The sequence below is a fragment of the Mesoplodon bidens genome (assembly GCF_964165515.1).
Source record: "Mesoplodon bidens genome assembly, chromosome: 13".
Classification (NCBI taxonomy): domain Eukaryota; kingdom Metazoa; phylum Chordata; class Mammalia; order Artiodactyla; family Ziphiidae; genus Mesoplodon; species Mesoplodon bidens.
Window position 1 is genome coordinate 40095283 of NC_138169.1, and position 23896 is coordinate 40119178.

The following is a 23896-nucleotide window of genomic DNA, read 5'->3' on the forward strand; positions in this document are numbered from 1 at the left end:
CGAGCCTAGAGCTGATCGCTGGCAGAGCTCTGGAACGGGTTGTTAAACAGATGGTTTGTGTGCTTTTAGAAAAGAATGGAGGTGGCCACAGCCAACATGACTTCCCTGAGAAAGGGTCATGTTAACTTCATCTCCTTATAGATGGAACAACTAGGCTAGTAAATTAGAGGACCTCCACACTGACATTTCCTGATTTCAGCAGAACATTAGACGGTTCCATATTATGGCATCTCCCAGGGATGCTGGGTGACTGTGCAGCTGGAGAAACTGCAGGCAGCTGAAGTGTGTTAGCCAAGCTTCGTCAGCCTGAAGGGAGCTTGCGAGGAAGAGCACGTGGTATATGCCCTTGAACATCATCTCCCCTGCAGCATGAAGGCCAGTCGGCCTCGTGGTGGCCCACGTGGAAGACCAAAAGCAGGAGGAGCTGCAGACTGTGTTATAGCGGAGAACCAAGGCTCGGGTCCTTCAACAGCTCCCCGAGGTTAAACGTAGCGAGGATAAATGTAACAGAGGTAGATGATCAATTACAGTACAGGGTACAGACTTTTCAGAAGTTCATGTGAAAAATATCTTGGAATTTAGATTTTAAACAGTGTGCTCCATAGGGGCTAACGATGTGAGGTCACTACAGAGTGAGCTAATGTAGCTCGTCCTGATAGAAGGAGATAGCATCCCAGAAATGTATCACTTTTGCACCCAGTCAGGGTTAGTCGCATCTGTTGAGCTTCGATCTGCACGAGTGTCACGTTTTAGGACACTGGATTTGTATTAGGACGGCCCCATTGTTGGACTAGGATTTTCCAAGCCCCCCTCCCCACGGAGGGTAGGAGGCATGGCACATAGCCAATGGGAATAACCATTTCGCCTCATTTCATTGAACCGCCTATGTGTAAATAGCCATTTTTCTGGAAGGAGACAAGTGCATCTGGATAGACAGCGCCTAATAAAGCAGTTCCTTAACTATGAAGAATGCAGTGATAACCTGTGTTCAGTGTTTCCAGCACCTAGGTGCTGACCTCTGCTCTGCACTGGGACTATTTTAAGTGATGAGATGTATCTGTGCATAAAGCCGTGATCCTGTCTCATGGAGTTACAGGCTAGTCAGGGAGGCAGATGATAGACAAGTAAGTGTGTCCCATCAGAGATGGGATAGATGTGCTCTGGAGGAAAACTGAAGCTGCTGGGGTGGGGGCAGGGCATATGCTGGGGCAAGACTCCACTGATGGAGAGAGCTTTGAGCAGACGTGGGAAGGAGGTGAGGGAGCCAGCGCCGTGTGGTCCCAGCGGGGAAGCGCGTTCAAGGTGGATGGAACATCAGTTGCAGAGGTGCTGAGGCCGGAACGCAAGGGCTGTGCCTGGGGAACCATAGGAAAGCCGTGTGGGTGGAAGAGAGGGAGAGAGGAGGGAGAGATGCACTCTGAGGAGTCCTGGGAGGGTGAATCGTGAAGATGTCCGCTTTCACTGAGTGAGATGGGAGCTATGGAGGGTGCTAGGCAGACGACTGACGTGCTCTGGCTTGGCTCTGATCAGGAGCACTCTGGCCAACCAAAAATCAAGGGCAAGCATCACAGGTCTTCTTTTTTTTTTTTTTTTAAGTCTTTATTGAATTTGTTACAATACTGCCTCTGTTCTATGCCTTGGTTTTTTGGCCCCGAGGCATGTGGGATCTCAGCTCCCCGACCAGGGATCGAACCCGCACCCCTTGCATTGGAAGGCGAAGTCTTCACCACTGGACCGCCAAGGAAGTCCCATAGGTCTTCTTTGGTAACCTTATTCTTATAGAAAATTAGAGGGGGTGTGTGTATAGTGTATTGTCTTCTAAAAGCGAATTAATTTTGATACGAAGTTCAGAAATGACCTGAGATCTTTCAGAAACTGTTCACACATGTAGAAGCAAACCCTTTGTCATGACAGAGAGGAGTCCAGGGCCTTAGCGTCTGGAGGGGGCCATTGAACATCCTGAGGATGGTGGTGGGAGACTGGGAACTGCCGCTTGGTTAGTAGAGAAGAGCCAGTCACCATTCACACTGATCTGCATCTCCACACGGGGCACCGGCGGCCCCCCAGTCTCCTGGGTTAACCGGAAGTAAAGACAGATCTCGGCCCTTGGGGAGGAGACACCCTTGAAAATGACAACCATTATGAGGCTAGCTAGTGCCAACAGAGAGCTGATTGCTGGCCAGGTAGATCTGGGTCATCAGAATGGAAGGTGAGCGTGAAGACTGAAGACTAGCCACCGGCCAAAGACACATTATGTCCGGTGACCCTCACGGTCCCGTTAGGACAGGACCTTTCCTCTGGGCGCTTGTCTTTGAGAGCAGTGGAAGACAAGAGCTCTGCTTTCAAGTGGACGTCACCCTCCCTCAGGCATTACTTTGCATCCTTTTGAAGTCATCTGGTTTTCGAATGTCTGCCTTGAGCACAAGCGATGGCTGCCACTTGCACCGGAAGTGCCCCCGCCTGGGTCTGCCGTGAGAATCCCTGCGTTCTGAACAGGCAGAGAAGTGCCCTTTGCAATGAGTGGACTGGTCTGTCTCATCCCTTGACAGGAGTTTTCAAAGAGACTTAAAAAGATTTGAGATAATGGACAGAGCATCGAGCTCGAGGGCTGTCTCTTTAAAGGGTGAACTCAGTAGGAAAAGCAAAAATATAAAAGATTCCCGCAGCTTTTATCTACTTTGTAAAGTAAGATGGTTAAAAAGAAAAAAAAAAGTGCAGTAACTGAAGTCAAGTTGTAGCCTTTCATTTTTATATTGAAAATTTTGGAGGGAACTGGGCGAATGGGTCATAACTAAATTACAACCTCGTTTGTCATCTCATCAGTTCTGACCTGTCAGCTTAGTTTAGTTTGAAAAATGAGTTGGAGGAAGTGGCACGTTCCAAAAAACAAAACAGCTAGTTTACCAACTCTGGACGGGCCTTCTAGAAAGAAGAAATATGTCATCGCCTTTTCTCTCTCCATCCGATTCGATAGATGTCAGGCATCTTCTGTGAGGTTCCCTGAAACATCTGTCTCTTCCCAAGCACGCATTTCTACTCCCAGAGCTTTTATTTTTTTTCTTTTTGTCTGCACTATGCGGCTTATAGGATCTCAGTTCCCCGACCAGGGATTGAACCCAGGCCACAGCAGTGAAAGCCCAGAATCCTAACCACTAGACCACCAGGGAACCGCCCCCCACCCCCCAGAACTTTTGTTCTTTATTAAAAGACTAGAACCCTCCATCCCCCCAGCAGCAGGAGGCTGGCAGGGAAGCATCTTTATCGGTATCATCATCGGTGTTTCTAACCAATTGTCAGCAAAACCTCAGTCCTGAAGGACAGCGAGTGGATAGACTTGAAAGAGACTTAATAACCCCCAAACCTCACTGAGACTCCTGGGCACAGCCTGTTCTGTCACCGAAGGGGCCCCCAGAGCTGCTCTCAATCATGACGGCCCCATTGATTGGCCTCTGCTTCTTCCCTGGTGCCACAGGGGGAAGGAGGACCTGGGCTGTAGACCCGGGGGCCCAGCTGGGGCTGGCACTGGGTCAGCACCATATGCAGGTGTATTACGGTGTTATTATCTCTACCTCTTTAAGGAGCACGGAGGGTATGCTGGCTTTTTCTGTGACTCCGCATGAGGCTTTTGAGATAAATTATTTTCAGTCATAAGCGACTGTGCTTGGTGCTTCTCCTGTGCGATGTACTGTGCTGAAAAGTGCTCGGCCTGGGAATGCTTGTTGCTTCTTTTCAACCAGTTTGATTTACAGGAAATAAAATGAGACACAGGAAAAAAAGGTTGAGAGGTTGGAGAGAACCTTCCCTTGGTGGTTCAGTTTCGACTCTCTGCTTGATGAGAGGGCCTGGGAGCCGGGGGGAATCCAGACCTTGGTCCCCACCAGTGGTCCGCAGCAGTCTGAGAAGAAAACCATCATTAGGGCCAGTAGATGGGCGGGGCTGGGGCCACGCTTAGGACACTTAGGACCAGTGCTGTCCTGGAAGAGCAAGGATGAGAGGGCTCCAGAGGGGACTTCTAACCTCTGTGACACCACACTCAACTTGTTTTCCTCCTTCCTACTTCCCTGTTATGGGCTGGATGGTATACCCCCAGAATTCTTATGCTGAGCCCCAACCCTCTGTACCTCAGAATGAGACCTTATTTGGAAATAGAGTCGTGGCAGATGTAATTAACTGGTTAGGATGAGATTGTGCTGCAGCAAAGGAAACCATAAACAAGACAAAAAGACAACCCTCAGGATGGGAGAAAATATTTGCAAATGAAGCAACTGACAAAGGATTAATCTCCAAAACATACAAGCAGCTCATGCAGCTCAATATCAAAAAAACAAACAACCCAATCCAAAAATGGGCAGAAGACCTAAATAGACATTTCTCCAAAGAAGATATACAGATTGTCAACAAACACATGAAAGGATGCTCACCATCATTAATCATTAGAGAAATGCAAATCAAAACTACAATGAGATATCATCTCACACCAGTCAGAATGGCCATCATCAAAAATCTACAAACAGTAAATGCTGGAGAGGGTATGGAGAAAAGGGAACCTTCTTGCACTGTTGGTGGGAATGTAAATTGATACAACCACTATGGAGAACAGTATGGAGGTTCCTTAAAAAACTAAAAATAGAACTACCATACGACCCAGCAATCCCACTACTGGGCATATACCCTGAGAAAACCATAATTCAAAAAGAGTCATGTACCACAGTGTTCATTGCAGCTCTATTTACAATAGCCAGGACATGGAAGCAACCTAAGTGTCCATCGACAGATGAATGGATAAAGATGTGGCATATATATACAATGGAACATTACTCAGCCATAAAAAGAAATAAAATTGAGTTATTTGTAGTGAGGTGGATGGACCTAGAGTCCAGTCATACAGAGTAAGTCAGAAAGAGAAAAACAAATACCGTATGCTAACACATATATATGGAATCTAAAAAAAAGAAAAGAAAAAAGAAAGGTTCTGAAGAACCTAGGGGTGGGACAGGAATAAAGGCGCAGTCATAGAGAATGGACTTGAGGACACGGGGAGGGGGAAGGGGAAGCTGGGACAAAGTGAGAGAGTGGCATGGACATATATACACTACCAAATGTAAAATAGATAGCTAGTGGGAAGCAGCTGCATAGCACAGGGAGGTCAGCTCGGTGCTTTGTGACCACCTAGAGGGGTAGGATAGGGAGGGTGGGAGGGAGACCCAAGAGGGAGGAGATATAGGGATATATGTATATGTATATGTATAGCTGATTCATTTTGTTATAAAGCAGAAACTAACACACTATTTTAAAGCAATTATACTCCAATAAAGATGTTAAAAAAAAAAAAGATGAGATTGTGCTGGAGCAAGGTGGCCCCTGATCTAATCACCGGTGTCCCTATAAAAGGGGGAAGCTTGGAGACAGACATGCACATGGGGAGACGCCATGCAGCCTTGTGAGGGCTGGGGTTATTCTGCTCCAAGCCAAGGAACTCCCAGGAGCTGGAAGAGGTGCTGGTAACAGGTCCTGCCCTCAGAGAACCTGGCCCTCCACACCTTGGCCTCTGGAAGACTGTGATGATTGATTTCTGTTGTGGGAGCCCTTGCCACGGAGCAAGGTGCATGGCACCTTGTTACGGCAGCCCTGGCAAACTCCACACTCCCTCAGTCTCTCTCTCACTGCAGTCGTGCGCTCTGCTGCCTGTCCTCTCCCTGTCCGCCTCTCCTCACTGCACTCCCCACCCTTGTGGGCACTCACCCAGCTGTGGCTCCGTCACCATCGCCATCCTAACCGCCCCCGGCCCCCTGAGCCCCAGGTCCAGCTCTGCTGAATTATTTACAGTAATCGCTTGGTCAAGGGAAGAGGTTAGTAAATGCTGAAAAAAATACCCACAGAAATGACATACGTAGTTCAAACACCACACTTTCATTTCAGGCATGTTGGCGATCGCCCATTCCACAGGTTTGGGATGCCAGGTCTTTCTTTGCCTTTGGGGCTCACGGAGCAGACTCTGTCTGTGTCACTGACCTCACACTATCATCGTGCCCACCTGTTGCTTCCATGTCCAGATTGAACTTCTTTAAAGTAACCCAAGAAACTAAGTGTAGAATCCTTTTGGATTTTTACAATTCTTTCTTATCTTTTATAGACGTCTTGCCCGTACCTATTTCAACTGCAGGGTTTTTTTGGTTGTTTTTTTTTTTAGTGATTTGCCTTGTTTGAAAAAATTTTAAAGCACTCAGTGTTATTTTTTATAGAAACAGCGTTTCTCCTTTTTTTGATTTTTACATGGCATTAGTTTGTGCAACCTTTTTTTTTTTTTTTTTTTTTTTGCTGTATGCGGGCCTCTCACTGTTGTGGCCTCTCCCGTTGCGGAGCACAGGCTCCGGACGCGCAGGCCCAACGGCCATGGCTCACGGGCCCAACCGCTCCGCGGCATGTGGGATCTTCCCAGACCGGGGCACGAACCCGTGTCCCCTGCATCGGCAGGCGGACTCTCAACCACTGCGCCACCAGGGAAGCCCCTGTGCAACCTTTAATGAACAAAGTATAACTAACAAATACAACTGGCAGAAACAGGTGGAGGGCATCCAGACCTGATCTTAGCAAGTATACAACTCAGTGTGGGTGTCCTAGAGAGCAGCCTACCAGCCTGAGCTTTGGGTGTGCCGTGAGTGTTGGTCAAAGTGATTTATGGAGGGGAGTGGAGACCCTGATGGGTTAGGCAAGGGAAATCAGTGAAGAGTTTTACAGCACCCTGTGTTCCGCTAATAGGCCTTCCACTCCTCCTCCCAGCCTTGACTCATACCAATCCCTCTGCCAGCGTATCTTCTCCTTGTAGCCTGTTGTCCCTTCTCCCCAAGGTCTCAGTTTAGCCATCACTTCCTCCAGGAAGCCCACCTAGCTTCCCTCAAGCTAGATTAACTGTCCCTCCGATGTGCGATAGCGCCCTCTAGTCCCCAGTCAGAGAACTGACACCCCTGCGTAACTACCTCCCACCCAACAACCATAAGCTTTGAGAGGCTGAGCCCTTGTCTGTGTCATGCATCAGCAGGTCCCCAGCACCTTGCACCATGTCTGGCATGAGTGGGTGCTCCAAAAATATTTGTGGAAGGGAGGGAGGAGGAGAGGAAGATCCTATAACTTGTTTCTCAGGAATCTTCCACCCCTCCCTGGATTGTAGGATAAGGTACACCTTAGCAGGCAGTGGAGGCCTGCACTGTCGTCATAGTAACATTAGCAGTAATGGACGTGGTCGTGGAAGTGGTGGCGGTGTTGGCAGTCATGCTGAGAAGACTAACTCCAATGCCTGCCTCTGTCATCACGTGGCCTTCTCTCTGTATTCTAGAAATCTCCACATCTCTCTCCTTATGAAATCCAGTCATTGGATCTAAGGCCCACCCTAATATATTATGGCCTCTTCCTAAGTGATCACATCCACAATGACCCTATTTCCAAATAAGGCCACATCCACATGTTCTAGAGATTAGGACTTCAGTACGTCTTTTGGGGGAACACGATTGAAACCACAATACCAGCATTTTAAAGTATGCTCTCTCTTGCTTCTTGGGCATGGAGGGAATGAAATACAGAATTTGAGAATGCGTCTCCACATGTGTGTACAGCACCCAACATGCACCCCTGGGTGGTGGACGCTCCTGGGCTGTGTTCACGTATCAGTGTACTCACCCACCATTGTTGCAACTGTGATTTTCTTTGCCCTGACTTTCGAAGTTCTTTGCATGTTTTTAATGTCCTTAAGTGAATATCATTGCTATAATAGAATATTCTACCTGGAAGAGATCAAAACTTCCCACAGGCAACAGAGACTCTGCAGGGTTGTGGGAATAGAACAAGAAGCCAGTTTTCGGCATAAGAGAGAACACTTAAGGATCCTGGATGGCGTTAGACATTGCCTGGTCAGACACTGTCAGCACAGGGCCAAAGGGGTGAAAGCAGTGCCTCTGTGTACATGTTACACCTTTGTGACAGGCCACACATGTCGGCTTTCAGCTGTCCTTTCTCGACCTTTCACCTTTAGCAGGCCTGTGTATTTTAGCACAGAGGTCTGAAGAGGTTCTGAATCCACAGACTCTGGTGGGAAAACTTACCTCCACCCAAGAAGGCAGTTCCCAGTAAAAATCATGAATATTTATTGAGCGTGTATTATTGTCACTGTTCTGAGGGCTCTCGCATATAGGGACTCATTTGCTGTTTCTTCAACATTCCAATAAGATATCTACTCATTTTATCCCGTTGTGTTAGATGAGGAAACTAAAGAATTAGTGGGCTGCTTGAGGTTATACAAAGGTGACAGAGCTGGTATTTGAAGCTGGGAATGTAGCTTTGGTCCTGCCTTCCCAGGGATGGGTGCTCAGGTGCTGCTCTGAAGCCCGACCTTGCCCAAACTGTGTGCGAAACCCTCAACTCGTCCTCTAGAAAAGGGCAGGGCAGCAAATGTTTAGCAGCACTTAGTGATCAGGGTGCTCCTGGAAGTGGAAATAAGGAGTAGAGGCAGCACCCTAAAGAGAATGAGTAACTCAGTGAAAGAGGAGGAAATGCTTCCTGGGGAGGTGACTCATGAGCTGGGTTTTGAAGATTAAATAGGAGTTCATCCAGCATACCTAGTAAGACACAACAGTCAGAAGAAATAGCATGCAAAGGACAGAGATATGAAACAACAGAGTTTTTTTTAAGGTATGGGTGGGGACTTCCCTGGCTGTCCAGTGTTTAAGACTCCATGCTTCCACTGCAGGGGGCACAGGTTCGATCCCTGGTCAGAGAACTAGGATCCTGCATGCTTGCCACACAGCCAAAAAAAAAAGTCCCCACCAGGGACCTTACGAAAAAAATTTTTTAAAGGTGGGGTACTGCAAGTACTTTAGCATGGGATGCGTGATAAAATGCAGGGGCAAATATCATGTGTGTTGAGACCAGAGAGACAGAAAGAGCCAGAAAACAAAGGTCCTGGTTTGCCTGCCAGGGAAGCTGACTTTATCCTGAGCATGTAAGCAATTTAATATCATAGTTTTAACACAAGGTCAGAATACCCAAACCTTGATGCTGTTAGTACTACTGCTTTTTTCCCCTGGTTTTATTTTTATAATTATTGAGGGAAAAGATGACAAAAGTCAGTAAGCTCCATATCTGATGTGTGTCACTGTTGTGCTAAAGGATGTTGGTTTTTAATCTCCTCCACTTTTTCTCCAATTTTTCATCAGCAGTTCTCTTTGGCAAGTTATTCTCAGATGCCAAGATAAGTACTTTTGAGAGGTTTTTTTTTTAACGTTTTCTTAAGTGCCTTTGATTGCATAAGAGCGTCATGTAGAACTGTTTCCAGTAGTATCTTTATAGCAGGAATGGAGGCTAAGACTGATTATGTAATTTTTCCCTCGGTTTATTCTCAGAACCTAACACGCTGCCAGCATTTGAAAAACCCTAATGATCACAGTGGCATCTGAGTGTCTTTCCTGCTCATGGTTTCTGGCACTATTGCTCTTGCATTGTTTACTGCAATGTAGAAATTGATGGTTTAAATGTGGCATGACTGTTCACCCAGCATTGGGCACCCCGGACCCATAGCTCCGTCTGCTCCGTCTTGTATAATACATGCGGCCCACAGCCAGCCTCTCTCATCGGAGAATGGATTCACGTGTGCTCCTTGGAGACCCTTGCCAGAGTCTCACCATGTTAAAATTCGGATGAGGAGAGGCACTGTAATTGTGCTGCGCTGAGGTTGCATTTTGCAAGGGGAGCAGAATACCATCTGTCAGAGGAGGTGGCGGGAGTGTGCAAATACTGCTGTGAATTCCATGAATGCTTAATTGCTATAGATTTTTAAAATTTATTTAAGAGGCTTTGCATTTAGTGTGTTTGTTATTTGTTCTTTTTTTTTTTTTTTTAGAATAGTCCTTATCAGTGGCAGAAGATCCTTCTGTAGTATATTTTCAGTGCTGCCGTACCGCGACAGTGCCCAAGTTGGGTATGTATATGCATGCTTGCTTTGTAGTTCTCTGGGTGAAAACTTCTGACACCATGTGTATAATGTGACCACCCTTTCCATTTCAAAGAACTTGCCTTGCTTTGACACTGCAAATTTAGTATTTGTAAACTTGAAAGAAAAAAATGTTCCACTTTCTTTTCAGCCAGGAAGCTTCCCTGTTATTGGTGTGTGTGTGTGTGTGCGTGTGTGTGTACGTGCGCATGTGTGTCCTTACCATATTGCCTGCTGTTTCTAAACGTGCATTTTGTCACCTCTTACAATTCTGTAAAGCAAGAGCAATCTGGGGCCCACCCACCTCTCAGGGCCTCATCGACTTTTGGAGAAAGGCAGCTCAGGAAAGGAATCAGACAAACCACGTGGCCATCCTGCCTCCTTGCGTTGTGGGCTTGGGGCTGGACGCTGACCAGCAAGCTGTACAAAGCAAAGTGGTATCAGGAACAGACCTGTGTGATTCGCCACAGGCCGGAGGACTGCACACTGCTCTAGGTCAACAAGCCCCTTCTTTGTTCTAAAAATAAGTAAGTGAGGCTCTGACCTGGCAAAGCCCCCCTCCTCATTCCACATCCCCGAACTCTGTGCTGTTTCTCCATCTGAGTCTGACTCCTTCGCCCCCTCACCTGGTCACTGCATCCGCTATTTGTGGTCATGGAGCTGCTGGTATTTAGGGCAGGATGGTTCCCTGCGTAGGATGCCGGAAGCATTGTGAGATGTCAGCTCTGGTTTCTGCAAACTAAATGCTGGTATTGCCCTCTGGTCATTGCAACAATGACACCCGAACACTGCCATTTATTCCTCTTCCACCACTTTCCATGGGCTCTGCCTGGTCATCCCCGTTCACCATGACTTTCCCTTCCCCACTGCAGACCTGTCAGACTTTCAGCCTGTTAAACTCACCATGGTCCTTATTTTTACTCTACGCTGTAAGCTCCATGGGACAGAACATCAGGCATCTTTATTCATGGAATGCTGACTCCGTCATTTATTAGATGTGTGCCTTAAAGAGCAATAATAATCTTACTGTTTATTGAGCACTTACTTTGTGCCAGTCCTCTTCATTATCTGCATTCTCACGACAACCTTGCAAAGCAGGTGCTCTAAAAAATGTAACAGCAAATCCTGCAGCTCTGAGGTTTGTAGGACCATCTGGGTGTGGCCAGCGGGCTGCCCTTAAGAGACTTCTACTCTACTGAGTAGAGGGGAAAAAAGAAAGGTTTTCTTTATCTTTTCAACCTGCTGTGGTCCTGGGTCTGGCCACCCCTGAGAGCAGGCTTATTTCTTGGGTCAGTAGCTTGTACCAGCTCACAGACCTCTGTGTGACCCAGAAGGCCAGTTCATTGATCTAATTACAAGTAATGGCCCCAGGGCTCAGAATGTTTGAGTGTGACTAGCCTGTAAGTGCACTTCCAGGAGATCTGAATCATCAGTCTGTCTGCAAGTACATCTTCTCATGGCGAGGACCTGCCTGGACACTGTGGTGCCAGCCTTATTTTTCTGGGCTTTCCTTGCTCACCTTTCTGATGAACGCATTCTGTCCTTAGCTATGTTCCATTTATTCATTTATTGAGGGCTTACTGTGTGACTAGGTCCTGGAGGTAAAGGTAGGGAAAGATGGATCTGGTTCCTGCCCTCATGGAACTTACAACCAAGAGGGAAGACACATAAAAATTTCACATATGATTAATAACCACCTTTAATAATGGCTAAGAGTATTCAGTCACGTGACTGCCAAGTCTTCCTATCCAAGGACTCATTCTGTTTCTTTAACACAATCTGGCTTCTCCACATTTTCATCTTTGAAGTGTTCGTGTTAGTTTCATTCTTTTTTTATTTTTTTATTTTTATTAGTTTCTGCTTTATAACAAAGTGAATCAGTCATACATATACATCTGTTCCCACATCCCTTCCCTCTTGCGTCTCCCTCCCTCCCACCCTCCCTATCCCACCCCTCCAGGCGGTCACAAAGCACCGAGCTGATCTCCCTGTGCTATGCGGCTGCTTCCCACTATCTATCTACCTTACGTTTGGTAGTGTATATATGTCCATGCCTCTCTTTCACTTTGTCACAGCTTACCCTTCCCCCTCCCCATATCCTCAAGTCCATTCTCAAGTAGGTCTGTGTCTTTATTCCTGTTTTACCCCTAGGTTCTTCATGACATTTTTTTTTCTTAAATTCCATATATATGTGTTAGCATACGGTATTTGTCTTTCTCTTTCTGACTTACTTCACTCTGTATGACAGACTCTAGGTCTATCCACCCCATTACAAATAGCTCAGTTTCGTTTCTTTTTATGGCTGAGTAATATTCCGTTAGTTTCATTCTTGAAAGATGATCTTATTTCCAAGTCCTGGGGTCCCCTCATTATGGTATCCAAGTGCTTATCTCCGTTTTATAGATAAAACCACTGATCGTCAAGACTTAACATCTCATACATCAACTTTGGGCCAGAATGGGAATTTTTTTAAAATAAATTTCAGGTGTGCAGCATTACAGTTCAATATCTGAGTGATCACCCCCATGAGTCTAGTCACCATCCATACATTTCACCCCCTTTACCCATTTCCATCACCCCCCAGCCACCTCCTCCTCTGGTAACCACTAGTCTGATCTCTGTAGCTATGAGTTTGTTTTTGTTTTATTTTGTTTGTTCATTTGTTTTGCTTTGTTTCGTTTTGATTCCACATATGAGTGAAGTCATACAATATTTGTCTTTCTCCATCTGACTTATTTCACTTGGCGTAATAACTTCAAGGTTCATTCATGTTGTCACAAATCACAGGGTTTTTTATGACTGAATAGTATTCGTGTGTGCGTGTACGCACATATAGGTGCCACATCTTTATCCATTCATCCATCATTAGACATTTAGGTTGCTTCCATATCTTGGCTATTATAAGTAATGCTGCAGTGAACATAGGAGTACATATATCTTTTTGAATTAACATTTTCATGCTCTTCAGATAATACCCAGAAGTGTAATTGCTGGGTCATATGGTAGTTCTATTCTTAATTTTTTGGGGAAACTCCATACAGTTTTCCATGGTGACTGCACCAGTTTACATTTCCACCAACAGTGGAAAAGGCAAGGGTTCTCTTTTCTCTAATCCTCTCCAACATTTGTTATTCCTTGTATTTTTGATAATAGCTGTTCTAACAGGTATGAGGTGATATCTCATTTTGCTTTTGATTTGCACTTCCCTGGTAATTAGTGATGTTGAGCACCTTTTCATGTGCCTGTTGGCCATCTGTATGTCTTTGGAAAAATGTCTATTCATATCCTCTGCCCATTTTAATCAGGTTGTTTTTTTTGTGGTTGGATTGTATGAGTTCTTTATAGATTTTGTCAGAACAGGAATTTGAACCTGAGTCTGTCCAGCCTAGGGCTTCCCGTGACTCTCTCTGGCCAACAGGTGAGACAAACTCTGTATTCACAGAAACCTGTCTGTGCAGTGGGACTGTTATGATAACCGCCTCCCAGAAGTTAACTGAGGCTCACTGGGTGCCTGGGATCCGGCACAGTGCCTGGCACACAGGCAAAAGAAATGCGGGGCTTCGTGTGGAGAACTTAGAGACTTACAGTTTTTCACTTGGGCAAATCACTTACCTTCTGTGAGCCTGTGCTTGGTCCTCTCTAGAACGAGGATGGAAGGTTACTACCTGTGCCGTTAATTTGAAGATCACTGCATTTTATGCAAAGCCCATTGGGATGTGTTGTAACTTAGATTACCTGGGAAGAGATCACCCAGAGTATCTCTGTTTGACATCCTTGTGGAAATAAGTGGCCCTCCACATTTTGAACACCTCAGGGAAGTGCTAGCTGGCAGCCAGGATGCGGGGAAATGGGGCCTGTCAGAGCCCAGGTCTCCTCCCCACTGCTGGGAAGCCCTGGTGGGATTCAGGAGGATATATCATAGGATGTGTCAGCTATTCTGCCCGATGACTCCAGATAGAGAAGCAAAACCAGGGTGTGGGATCACAGGACGTAACTTTTTACATCCTAGACATGAATAAACTCAAACACACTAATTCTTCAAATTTTGTAGATGAGGAAACCGTGGTGCAGAAGGGTTAATTTTCTGTAACAAAACACATAATCGGGTCCTTCATAATACCTAACAGAGAAAAGAGCATGCCTATTTCTGCAGCATACCCTCCTTAAGTTCTCACATAAGAAACTCTGAACAGAATTCAAAATATTGTAAATTAGTGGCGGGGTTAAGAAGCATTCTGCTTACGTATCAAATAGATAAACAACAAAGACCTACTGTATAGCACAGGGATCTATGTTCAATGTCTTCTAATAACCTATAATGGAAAAGAATCGGGAAAAGAATATATATATATATATATATATATATATATAAAACTGAATCACTTTGCTGTATACCTGAAGGTAACACATTATAAATGAACTATAATTCAATTTTAAAAATGTAAAAAGAAAAGCATTCTGCTTTTAAAATTTTTTTAATGAGCAGACATCCTATTTATGAATATCTGCCACATCATAATTATGATTTTTTCAAACTAATTATTGGGAAACAGCTGTGTTCAAATAATAAAAAATATTTATCTGGGCCTCCCTGGTGGCGCAGTGGTTGAGAGTCCGCCTGCCGATGCAGGGGATACGGGTTCGTGCCCCGGTCTGGGAGGATCCCATATGCCGCGGAGCGGCTGGGCCCGTGAGCCATGGCCACTGGGCCTGCGCATCCGGAGCCTGTGCTCCGCAACGGGAGAGGCCACAACAGTGAGAGGCCCGCATACCGCAAAAAGAAAAAAAAAAAAAAAAATATTTATCCTAGTAAATTATACACATATATATTTTAAAGTCAGGTAGTCTGTGTACATAGTAACTAATGCCTTTGTACTGTGGAAAATTCCTTTGCTTTTATGCTAAAGTTCTCTCTGTGGCCAAGACATGAGTCTTAGAATTTCAAGGCTGGAAAGGGCTCTAGAGATGACATGGTATGGCCTCCGTGCATCATAGCTCAGGCCCCTGGGGCCGCGGGGGGATGAGACTCACTCACACTGACAGCAAACCCAGCAGCGCCAGAGCCCAGGACTCCGGCCACCCTGGCCTGCTGACACTGTGGTTTCCAGCTCCCATGTTTCCGTTGTCCTTACACATGCATGTGGACTAAGCCACATGTGCTGGATTATTCCAGATAAGCACAAACCCCCCGCTGAAGGGGACAATGTACAGTTCCAACTTCACCATAAGAAAGTTTTAAAAACAGGAAACTCAAAAGTTCATCCACTGTGTACTTGAACCTCCCTTTCATGGAAAGCATCTATCAGGATGGCCTTATCTCTTTCCGGTTTTGTTTTCTGGCTTCTTGTGCTGTGCTGGAGCTTCCCAAGTCCTGCCCTCATATCTTGGTTCACCCTCCCCGCCACCCTGACCCCAAAGCTTTTTCTTGGCTTTAAACTGAACTGAATATTTATTTTGGCTCCCAACATCAGGTGACCAAAGCGGACAGGACAGTGTTAGGAGAGGTTTTACCATCCATCCATTCATTCTTGCATTCATGCATTTGGTCATTTCTTCTGCCCCTAGTGAGTGTGAGGCCCTGCTGGAGGCTGGGAGGGCGCAGGGGTGAGTAAGACCTGTTCTCCAGGAGCTTATTATTGAACAAGGAAGCCAAACATGTGAACGGCCAGACCAAGACAACTGGGGAGCCCCAAAGAGGCGCTAGAGAGCACTTTGCCCCCAAATCTTTATCAACATCCACATTTACAGTAAATCTACAGTCTTCAGTAAAAGCCAGATGTTTGCTCTGTAAAGTCTCTTCAGCCCCGCCTACACCTCCAAGTACATGGCCATCTCTGCCTGCCTTCCCTGTAGACATTCAGGTGCTAACACTGCACAGCAGACTTCATTCATTCACCGCACGGAGTCTGTTGAACCTACTGTGTTCTAGGCAGTATCCAGGGATACAGCGGTGAACAAGAAAATGCCTCTTTTCCCATAGAGCTCACCGTCTAATAGTAGGAGACAGAAACAAGGGGGTAAACAAACTAACCTTCAAGCCAAAGAGCAAACAGTTGAGTCCTACGCAGCGTACAGCTGGAGCACAGAGGGAAGAGTTGGGTGAATTCGGACAGAGGGATCGGGGAGTGCTCCCCACAGAAGGTGGCGCTTCAGCTAGATTGCAAGTGTGAGGTGTCAGAGAGGTGGAGAAGGATATTCCAGCCTCAGCATTGACTTCCAAGGATGTTCGAGGACACTCTGGCTCATGAACTTCCGGGCAGGGTCTCTATGATGCCTGAGCTGTTGAGAGAATTCCATAAAGCGCCATCCCAGCTGTAATCCCATTGCTGAGGACACTGCAGGGTTCAGGCCTGTGTAGTGAGGGGAGGGGGAAGGAGTGGGGACAGAAAGAAGGGAGCTGTGCTGAGAGGCCTGGTCCTGGGATGTCACTGTCACTGGGGTCTCAGTTCCCTCACTGTCCAATGGGGAGGTTTGACGACACTCTCCAAAGATCCTGCCAGCTCAGAATGCTTGCCTCTGTGTTCGCACCCCCGTCTGCTTTGCTAATGTGGAAGCTGTAAGTCTGGCTGAACAAGGAGTTTATGAATGAAACATACTGTTCACGTTCCCCATCCACCACCCATCAGCTGCTTTTAGACCTCACATCTGAATAATTATTCTCTGTGCAGTTTTTAAAATGTACAGATCTAGTGACGTTCTGCAGTCTTATTTGGTACATTCTATTCTGGTATGGGCTAAAAGGATAGGTACTAAAGCAACCCAGAGTTGAGAACAATGTGAAATGTTTGGGGTCATTTTGCATGCTACCAGATTTATACAAAGCTGACAATAGGCTTATTCACAAAGTGATTTCCAGAGCTTCTGCTTGAAGCAGACCCCTCTGATTGCTTACCAACTACAGCAGTCTCCAAACTGTTCTTCCCTGCCTTGATTTACAGATACAGCTCTCTGAGAAAAGAGCGTATTTCCTTAGGATTAGCTGATTGTGTAGTCAGATATTGCATGAACATGACAAATACAGGTAATAACATAAGCTGAAAGGTAAATAATGCTTCCAGTGTTCCAGGCACTGTTCTGAGAGCTTTATAAACATTTGCTCATTTAATTTCCACAACAACCTCAGAAGGCAGATTCTCCAGTTATCCTTTTACAGGTGCAGAGTCGGGGGCAGAGGGAAGCATGGCTGCAGCAGCAGAGGGAAGAGAGGGCAGGCAGGCTGGCTGCAGGCGCTGCTTTGGGCCCAGCTGACCCCCCAGAGGCCATCCCGAAAGCGCTCATGCCCAGTGGATTCCCTGCAGCATCACTGCTTTGGGGCTGGGCTTGCTGGCTCAGGACCAGTGACACACGGGCTTCACTGGCTGACAGATGTGCACTGGGTGACACGGAGCTCTGTCATGTGCCACAGGAGGGCCACTTCCTGGGGACCCGGTGGCCATGGTGCTGGGTGGTGGCTTTGGAGGGTGCCCATTTACACTGCAGCCTGGGCTCCTCCAAGGGCAAACCCCAGGCATCTCTGGGTGGAGTCTTGGGTGGAAAGTCATCTGTTTAATTCTCCCACGTGGATATTTGTCAACTGTAGAACAGGAAGGTATATGGTGGGGCGCGGGGCAGGTGGGGGTAGGCACGTTCTCCAGGTGTCGACACTGTGCAGACACGCGGGCCGTGTGTGGGCGTCACTGGCTCGCGACCTTGATGGGCTGCTGGCTCACGTCTCCCCAGACCTTCCCAGCCACGCCCAGGTCACCCCACAGGCCCACCTGGAAGCAGTTCCGGGACAGGTAAGGGTCTTCTACTGTCTTCATGCTATGCATAGAAAAGGCTTCCTTTGAGAAACTGTGCCGAACAGTTACATTAGAGGATTATTATTCGCAGCACCAGATATGTCTTCACTTTACAAAAGGCTTGGTGACAGGGCTTTTGACGATTAAGAGCTTTGTTTCTTTCTTTCTTGTTTTTTTTTTTTTTTTTGCGGTACGCGGGCCTCTCACTGCTGTGGCCCCTCCCGTTGCGGAGCACAGGCTCCGAACGCGCAGGCTCAGCAGCCATGGCTCAAGGGCCCAGCCGCTCCGCGGCACGTGGGATCTTCCCGGACCGGGGCACAAACCCGTGTCCCCTGCATCGGTAGGCGGACTCTCAACCACTGCGCCACCAGGGAAGCCCTGTTTCTTTCTTGGTAAGCTTTCTTACTTTATTTCTTAAAATAGCGTTGGATCTACAGAGTTTGCTCACGCACAGCACTTCAGGAAGTCTTCCATTAGATGAAATAAGATGCTCCTAATCACTATCCTTTGTCCCCGCTCTTTCACTTTAGGATTTCAGAGTCGTGCCTGTTGCCTGAACCCACAGGGGCAGTGATGGGCATGGAGGGGCAGAACGCAGGGTCGGGTCCACTCAGACAGTGGGATCCTCGCTGACGGTTGGGGTGGGAGGGAGTGGAGTTGGGATAGTTCACAGAATGTCTAGGAATGACAGAGAAACCAGTATAGACACCCAGAAACAACCCAGTGGGAGGCCGTGCAGCCAGGACAAACATGCAGCCCAGTCCGGGGCTCCTGTGGAAACGCTGCTGTTGATGCCTCCACCTGATGCCCGACAGATGCCCTGGTCTCCCCGTGTGTTACTCACTTCTGTCTCCCGGCTTCACAGACTGCTCCCATGCCAGAACCGGGGTCACCCGCGGGGGTATGGGAAATGCAGTTTTCAGCCTTCCTGGGACTTGAGAGCCAACTTTGGCCTCTGCCACCGTGACTCCCTGCAGAATCCACCTGCCCCCGAACTGGACCTGGGGAGGCCACCAAGGGACTCCAACCCCCAACCCAGCATCAGCCCTGGGAGGGAGCCCTCCGGGAGGAGAGGATCCATAGGAAGCATCCTCAGAGGGTCCCCTCCCTCCCCACACCATGCTTCCCTGAAAGGAGACACGTTCTAATCAGACTCCATGGATAACTAAACCCCAGGACTCTGAGCTCAGCCACAAGCAGCACCACCAACCTGCAGCCCTCCAGCTGGGACCATACCCGGACCTCTCCTCCAGGCCGCTTGCTCAGGCACCGCTCCCCAGGTCCTACCGCCCCCCTCCCAGGCCCCGCAGGAATCCACTCATGTTCTGTGGGGCCTTTGCTTAGGCCTGTCATAGCGCTCACCCATGTATTTAACCTCTTTGTAGCTTGTCCTCACCCCGCTGAGGGTGTGACTCTGTCTTAGTCCAACAGCCGTCTCCACAGTGCTCAGTGCACAGTACTCCTTCCTGTGATGCTTGTTGAATGAACGAGTAGAAGTGGTGTTTCTGAGGACTCTCCCCAGGCTATTAAAAGTGGCTAGTTTTATGAAGATACATCACTGCCCCAGCAAATGACGGCCACACCTTCTGCATCAGCAGGAGCAAGGGCTGTTTCCCAGGAGCCCTCAGCCTGGTACCTCGTCCCTGCGGCATCTCCATAGAAGTGGTGCTGGACAGTCAGAAGGAAGGGCCTGGACGGTGCTAACAAGGATGCTCTGACATGGACCTCAGGGCCCTGCTTCCCTGCGAGTAACTGTCACACCCTCAGTGAAAGTTGCTAAGCCCGGTGACAACAACAGAGGGCTTCCAGCTGCACCCGCGTGCAGGTGCCGAGCCCCATCAGGGTCCCCCAGCCCGACCTGCCTCGCCAGGTGTCTCTCCCATGTCCGCCTCACAGCCTGGACGGCACCACCAGCCAGGCACGCGGTGCTCCTTCAGAGTCACTCACAGATGCTGCACCCCACATGTTAAACCCCAGAGCACCGAGGCCTTTTGCTGAGGTCACGCCTGGCTTCTACAGTCTCTGCCAACCTCAGAGTTCCCTGGCTTTCAGCGGCCGGCTTACCCGGCCCTCAGTCAACTCAGGTTGCCAGAACGCCTCGGAACCGGCATCATGTGATCACAGTGTAAGTAACAGCCCCATTTTGAGCAGAGCAACACGTGATCTTCCTTTCACGTTTCCTGCTCTCGCTTATGGCAAGGGACACACTTTGGATTGAATCTAGCGCAGCGTTAGAGGGCCGTTTTCCCAGGTCAGTGCTGGGGGGAGGGGGGACCTTCATCCCATCACTGGAGCCCCCTCCGTGGCTGGGGGGTGAACCGAAGCCTCTGCCTCGGTCCTTCTCACCACCACCCACGCACACGTGCACAAGCTGGGCCTCCCTGCCCTGCCCTTTCTGTGGCCCAGTGTGGCCATCTGTGCTCAGGTGCACGTGTTGGGAAGATGCCGGGATTTACTGGCACGCTTAGATTGAAGACAGGCTACAGGCTGTGCTCACTCCTGTCAAATAACCAGCACTTGAGCCCACAGCCCCACGAATCATCACCAGGGGTGGATTGCCTTTCAAAACAGCAGGCCTACTGGCTGAGCTCGATGAGCAGAAGCCACTTCCGCGGGCGTGGAAGTCCTTCCTGGACGTAAGGGCATTGCAACTTCTCCTCGGGGTGTCTCCCAGCTAATTCATTAAAGGACATCTGGCACGGACCATTTGCCAGCTAACGCCCGTTCATGTGAGCTCATTGACAGGGAGCACCCTTTAGCTCCGAAGGTAGACTTTTAGAGCTAGAAGGAACTCAGAGACTGTCTAGTCCTGTGGTTAGCAGACTTTTTCTTTTTTTTGCTGAAAAAAACCGTTCTTCTAACACAGGTTTACACAGAACACCAGTAAATAAAACCCCTAACATCAGAGTTATTCCAGAAAAGTGGGAGTGGGGATGAGAAGCCCACTCATGTCCACTCTGTCCCTCATGGCCCCATCAGTGAAACCACAGTCCTTATCCATCCCTGAAGCCAGGGAGCCATCGGCATGGGAGAGAGCTGGCTCGGACAGGATCCTTGGTCCCAGCAAATTAACTAACTTTCTGGTCCCAGGCTTACTCACCTATAAAATCGGCTATAATGTCAACCTCAGAATTCTGAGAACATTAACTGGAAAATTAGGTATGAACACTCTGAGCCCCCTGCCAGCCTGTTAGTAGATACTCATTAAATGTTAACTTTGGTAACATGTTTGTCTGGTCACAGAGCTACTTGATCAGTCTTTCTAGGTGCGCCCCAACATGGCAAATCTCAATCCTGTTCATGGTGAGGTAGCCAGTGAGTGTTTCTACAAACAAAAGGGATTCATCTGCAGCTCTGCTTTTTCACTTGGTCTTTACGTTGCTTTCCTCAATGGTACCTGCTTATTTTTAAAAATCTGGACAATACATAAAAATAAAAGGAAGACTAAAAATGAATGAGCCTCACCTCAAAGGCATCATTAACATTTTGGTCTATTTCCTTCCAGTCTTTTTTCTCCCCCTAGTGCATGGGCTTATAGGGAATATGACAAGATGATTGTTTTGTTCTGATCTTTCCTGCTAGTGCTAAGAGGCCCTGCCAAACCCCACCTTTCAAAACAAGCTATTAGAAGCTGGTTGCTGAGAAGAGGAACAGATGTTGCCTGCCTTTTTCACTATAACTGAAACATCAAACCTTCCATAGCTGTAAACACTCTTCTCAGATTAAGCTTGTAAATTATGCCATTTTCTGGGAAGAGTCCCAGCCTTAAACCAGCCCCTCTCCTCTCAACCAGTTGCCAAGGCCTGTCTGAGCCTCGTTGCCTTTTATCCACATTAGTCATTGCCTTCTCTTTTCTAGCGTGGATTTGTGGTTTGGCTTGGCGACCCTCCACTTATGAAATGAATTGCAAGCAAGATGCTCGACTTTCCTAAGTAGGCAAACCCCACTTGATTAACAGCTCATCCACACCTCTAAGACCACTGCCCCTTCTCCTGCTCTCAGCCCTCACCCCATCCTCTGGGCTGCTGTGCCATCACCATGGGACCAGGAGTGGAAAATCTGGGAGCTGTAAAGGAATCTATGAGTTCAGAAGTAGAGAGAGCGAGAGGAAATTGTGAAAAAATAGGAACAGCTTGGAAGGAAGGATCCTGAGAAGGAAAAGGAGGCTCAGAGAGGGAGGTGGAAATAAGGCAAACTTGACCTCTTTTAAAATGTTATGGAGGGTCAGCCCCAAACCGGGAAACCACGAGACAAACCCAACTTTCTCTTATTTCTTCGCCCTCTTACCCCCTCTGACCTGCTGCTCCTGCAACCACAGCTCTTGATGGTACTCTTGGGCTAGTTCAGTTACATTGTAGGCCAAAAAGGGCATTGTGTGGGCTAATGGCCATTTATAACATCGTGTCAGTGGGAAGTGCATTCTGAGTTCCAGAGGGCGGACTCATAAGCTTTTGGATAACAACCCACTGCTGAGGGGGAGATGCAGGCATTGTATTGAGGACCAGCCCCAGGACTGTACATAAGAGGAGTGACGTGGGTGCCCACATGCTCTTATTTCCTGAAACATGGACATCAGTAGGCATTTCTGTATGTATGGATCCAAACAAAAGGAATTAGGAATGAACCCAGTTAACCTGTGATTCGAGGCTATGTTAAATAACCAAGGTAGTGATTGCAGCAAAAAACAGTTTCTGAGATGTGTGTGGGTACAGACCCATTCAGATAACCACACCTGATTGAAAGTCGCTGGGTTACTTTTATTATAAATGTATCAGAGACCATGTGATGAAGAAAATGGCGTCCCAGTGGAGCACAAGGTATCTTAGGGGGCGTGTTTTAAAATAGCAGCTTCCACATGGTGTTTATGTCCTTAGCTTTTTGGCATTGGGGCATTTCAGATGAGGTCATCCTCTTGGGTCCATTTCCTGAGTTGATCATTTGGTGACACACAGAACGGCTTCTTCTATTTTTAGAGAGGGCCTCTAAGCCTAAATGCTGCCTGCCTGGCTCCCAGCCCATCCCCCCCTTCCTCCCCACCCATTTTCCCAAAAAACATCTCTTTTCGTTGTGGAAAATTGCACATTCACAAATTGTGTTTCTTTCCTCACACCAAGCATATTTCCACACAGAGACAGATTCAGGAATGAGCTCATGGATGAATCATGCTATTACCCCGCTGTTTATAGGAGCTGCCTTTAGACAAAGATTTTGGTGTAAGCTGTGTTATGGTCCCTTCATTGTCTGCCAGTTACCGAAGGGGGGTAGGGATGGTTTATCAATGAAGTGCTGAGTGTGAGAGGGGCTGGACTTCTGGACTAAAAGCTGCTTGGATTTCACTTTTTCCTGTCATTCCTGGGCCTTGTTCCATCGACTGAACTGTGATATTATAATGTTCTGCTCTGATACAAGGGAGCAGACCCAATCCAAGATGGCAGCTGTACGGTATCTGAAGAAGTGACAATTAGAACCACTTAGACTATGATAAATGCTGTGTGGTTGAGTTCCAGTGGATGTATGATCTCTTAATTAAAATGAGCTCACAAGTGGTATTTTCTTTCCTAATCCAGCTTTCAAGCTTTGCTTTCTTTACAGCAGATCTCTTTTTTTTTTTTTTTTTTTTTTTAGGACCCAGAAATCCTGTTAATATTTAACTGGCTTTTTTTTTTAATTTAATTTTATTTATTTTTTTATACAGCAGGTTCTCGTTAGTTATCTATTTTATACATATTAGTGTATATGTGTCATTCCCAATTAACTGGCTTTTAAATTATTTACACATTAAAGTGCTCAACCTATTGTGGTTCTTTAAAGAGCAAGTGCCCAGTGGAGCTCCGGGCTGGCATTCCAAGGTCTTGACTTTGGGGCTCCATGAGAGGAATGATTAGGGATAGAAGTCAGGCCATCCCCACCTTGGAAGCAGAAAGCCCTGGAAACTAGTTAATTGATCACACACACACTTGTTCCATCTACTTCCCAGGGGTTAAGTATTTAAATCTTTTTTTTTTTTCTTTTTTAAGTAAGAGGAATTTTGGTTCATTGCTGCCTAAGGAAAGGGCCTTAGCTTGAATTTCTTCTTATCTCATAGGGAATTTCATTTGATCAGTTCCATGCATTATGGCTCAGTGAGCTTTAAAAA

At 47.3% G+C, this 23896-nt stretch overlaps 1 protein-coding gene across 4 annotated transcripts in view; it reads left to right on the forward strand.

Annotated features, from left to right (window-relative positions):
- The window catches only part of CABLES1 (Cdk5 and Abl enzyme substrate 1), a 115823-nt gene that overhangs the window by 61816 nt on the left and 30111 nt on the right, over positions 1-23896 (forward strand). For 3 of the 4 annotated variants that reach the window (XM_081252067.1, XM_081252070.1, XM_081252069.1), the window contains exon 4: positions 9890-9967. The exons of the other annotated variant lie outside the window; for it this stretch is intronic. In XM_081252067.1, the coding sequence (XP_081108193.1) occupies positions 9890-9967 (78 nt within the window). The remainder of the gene's footprint in view (positions 1-9889; positions 9968-23896) is intronic. 4 annotated transcript variants of the gene reach the window in all.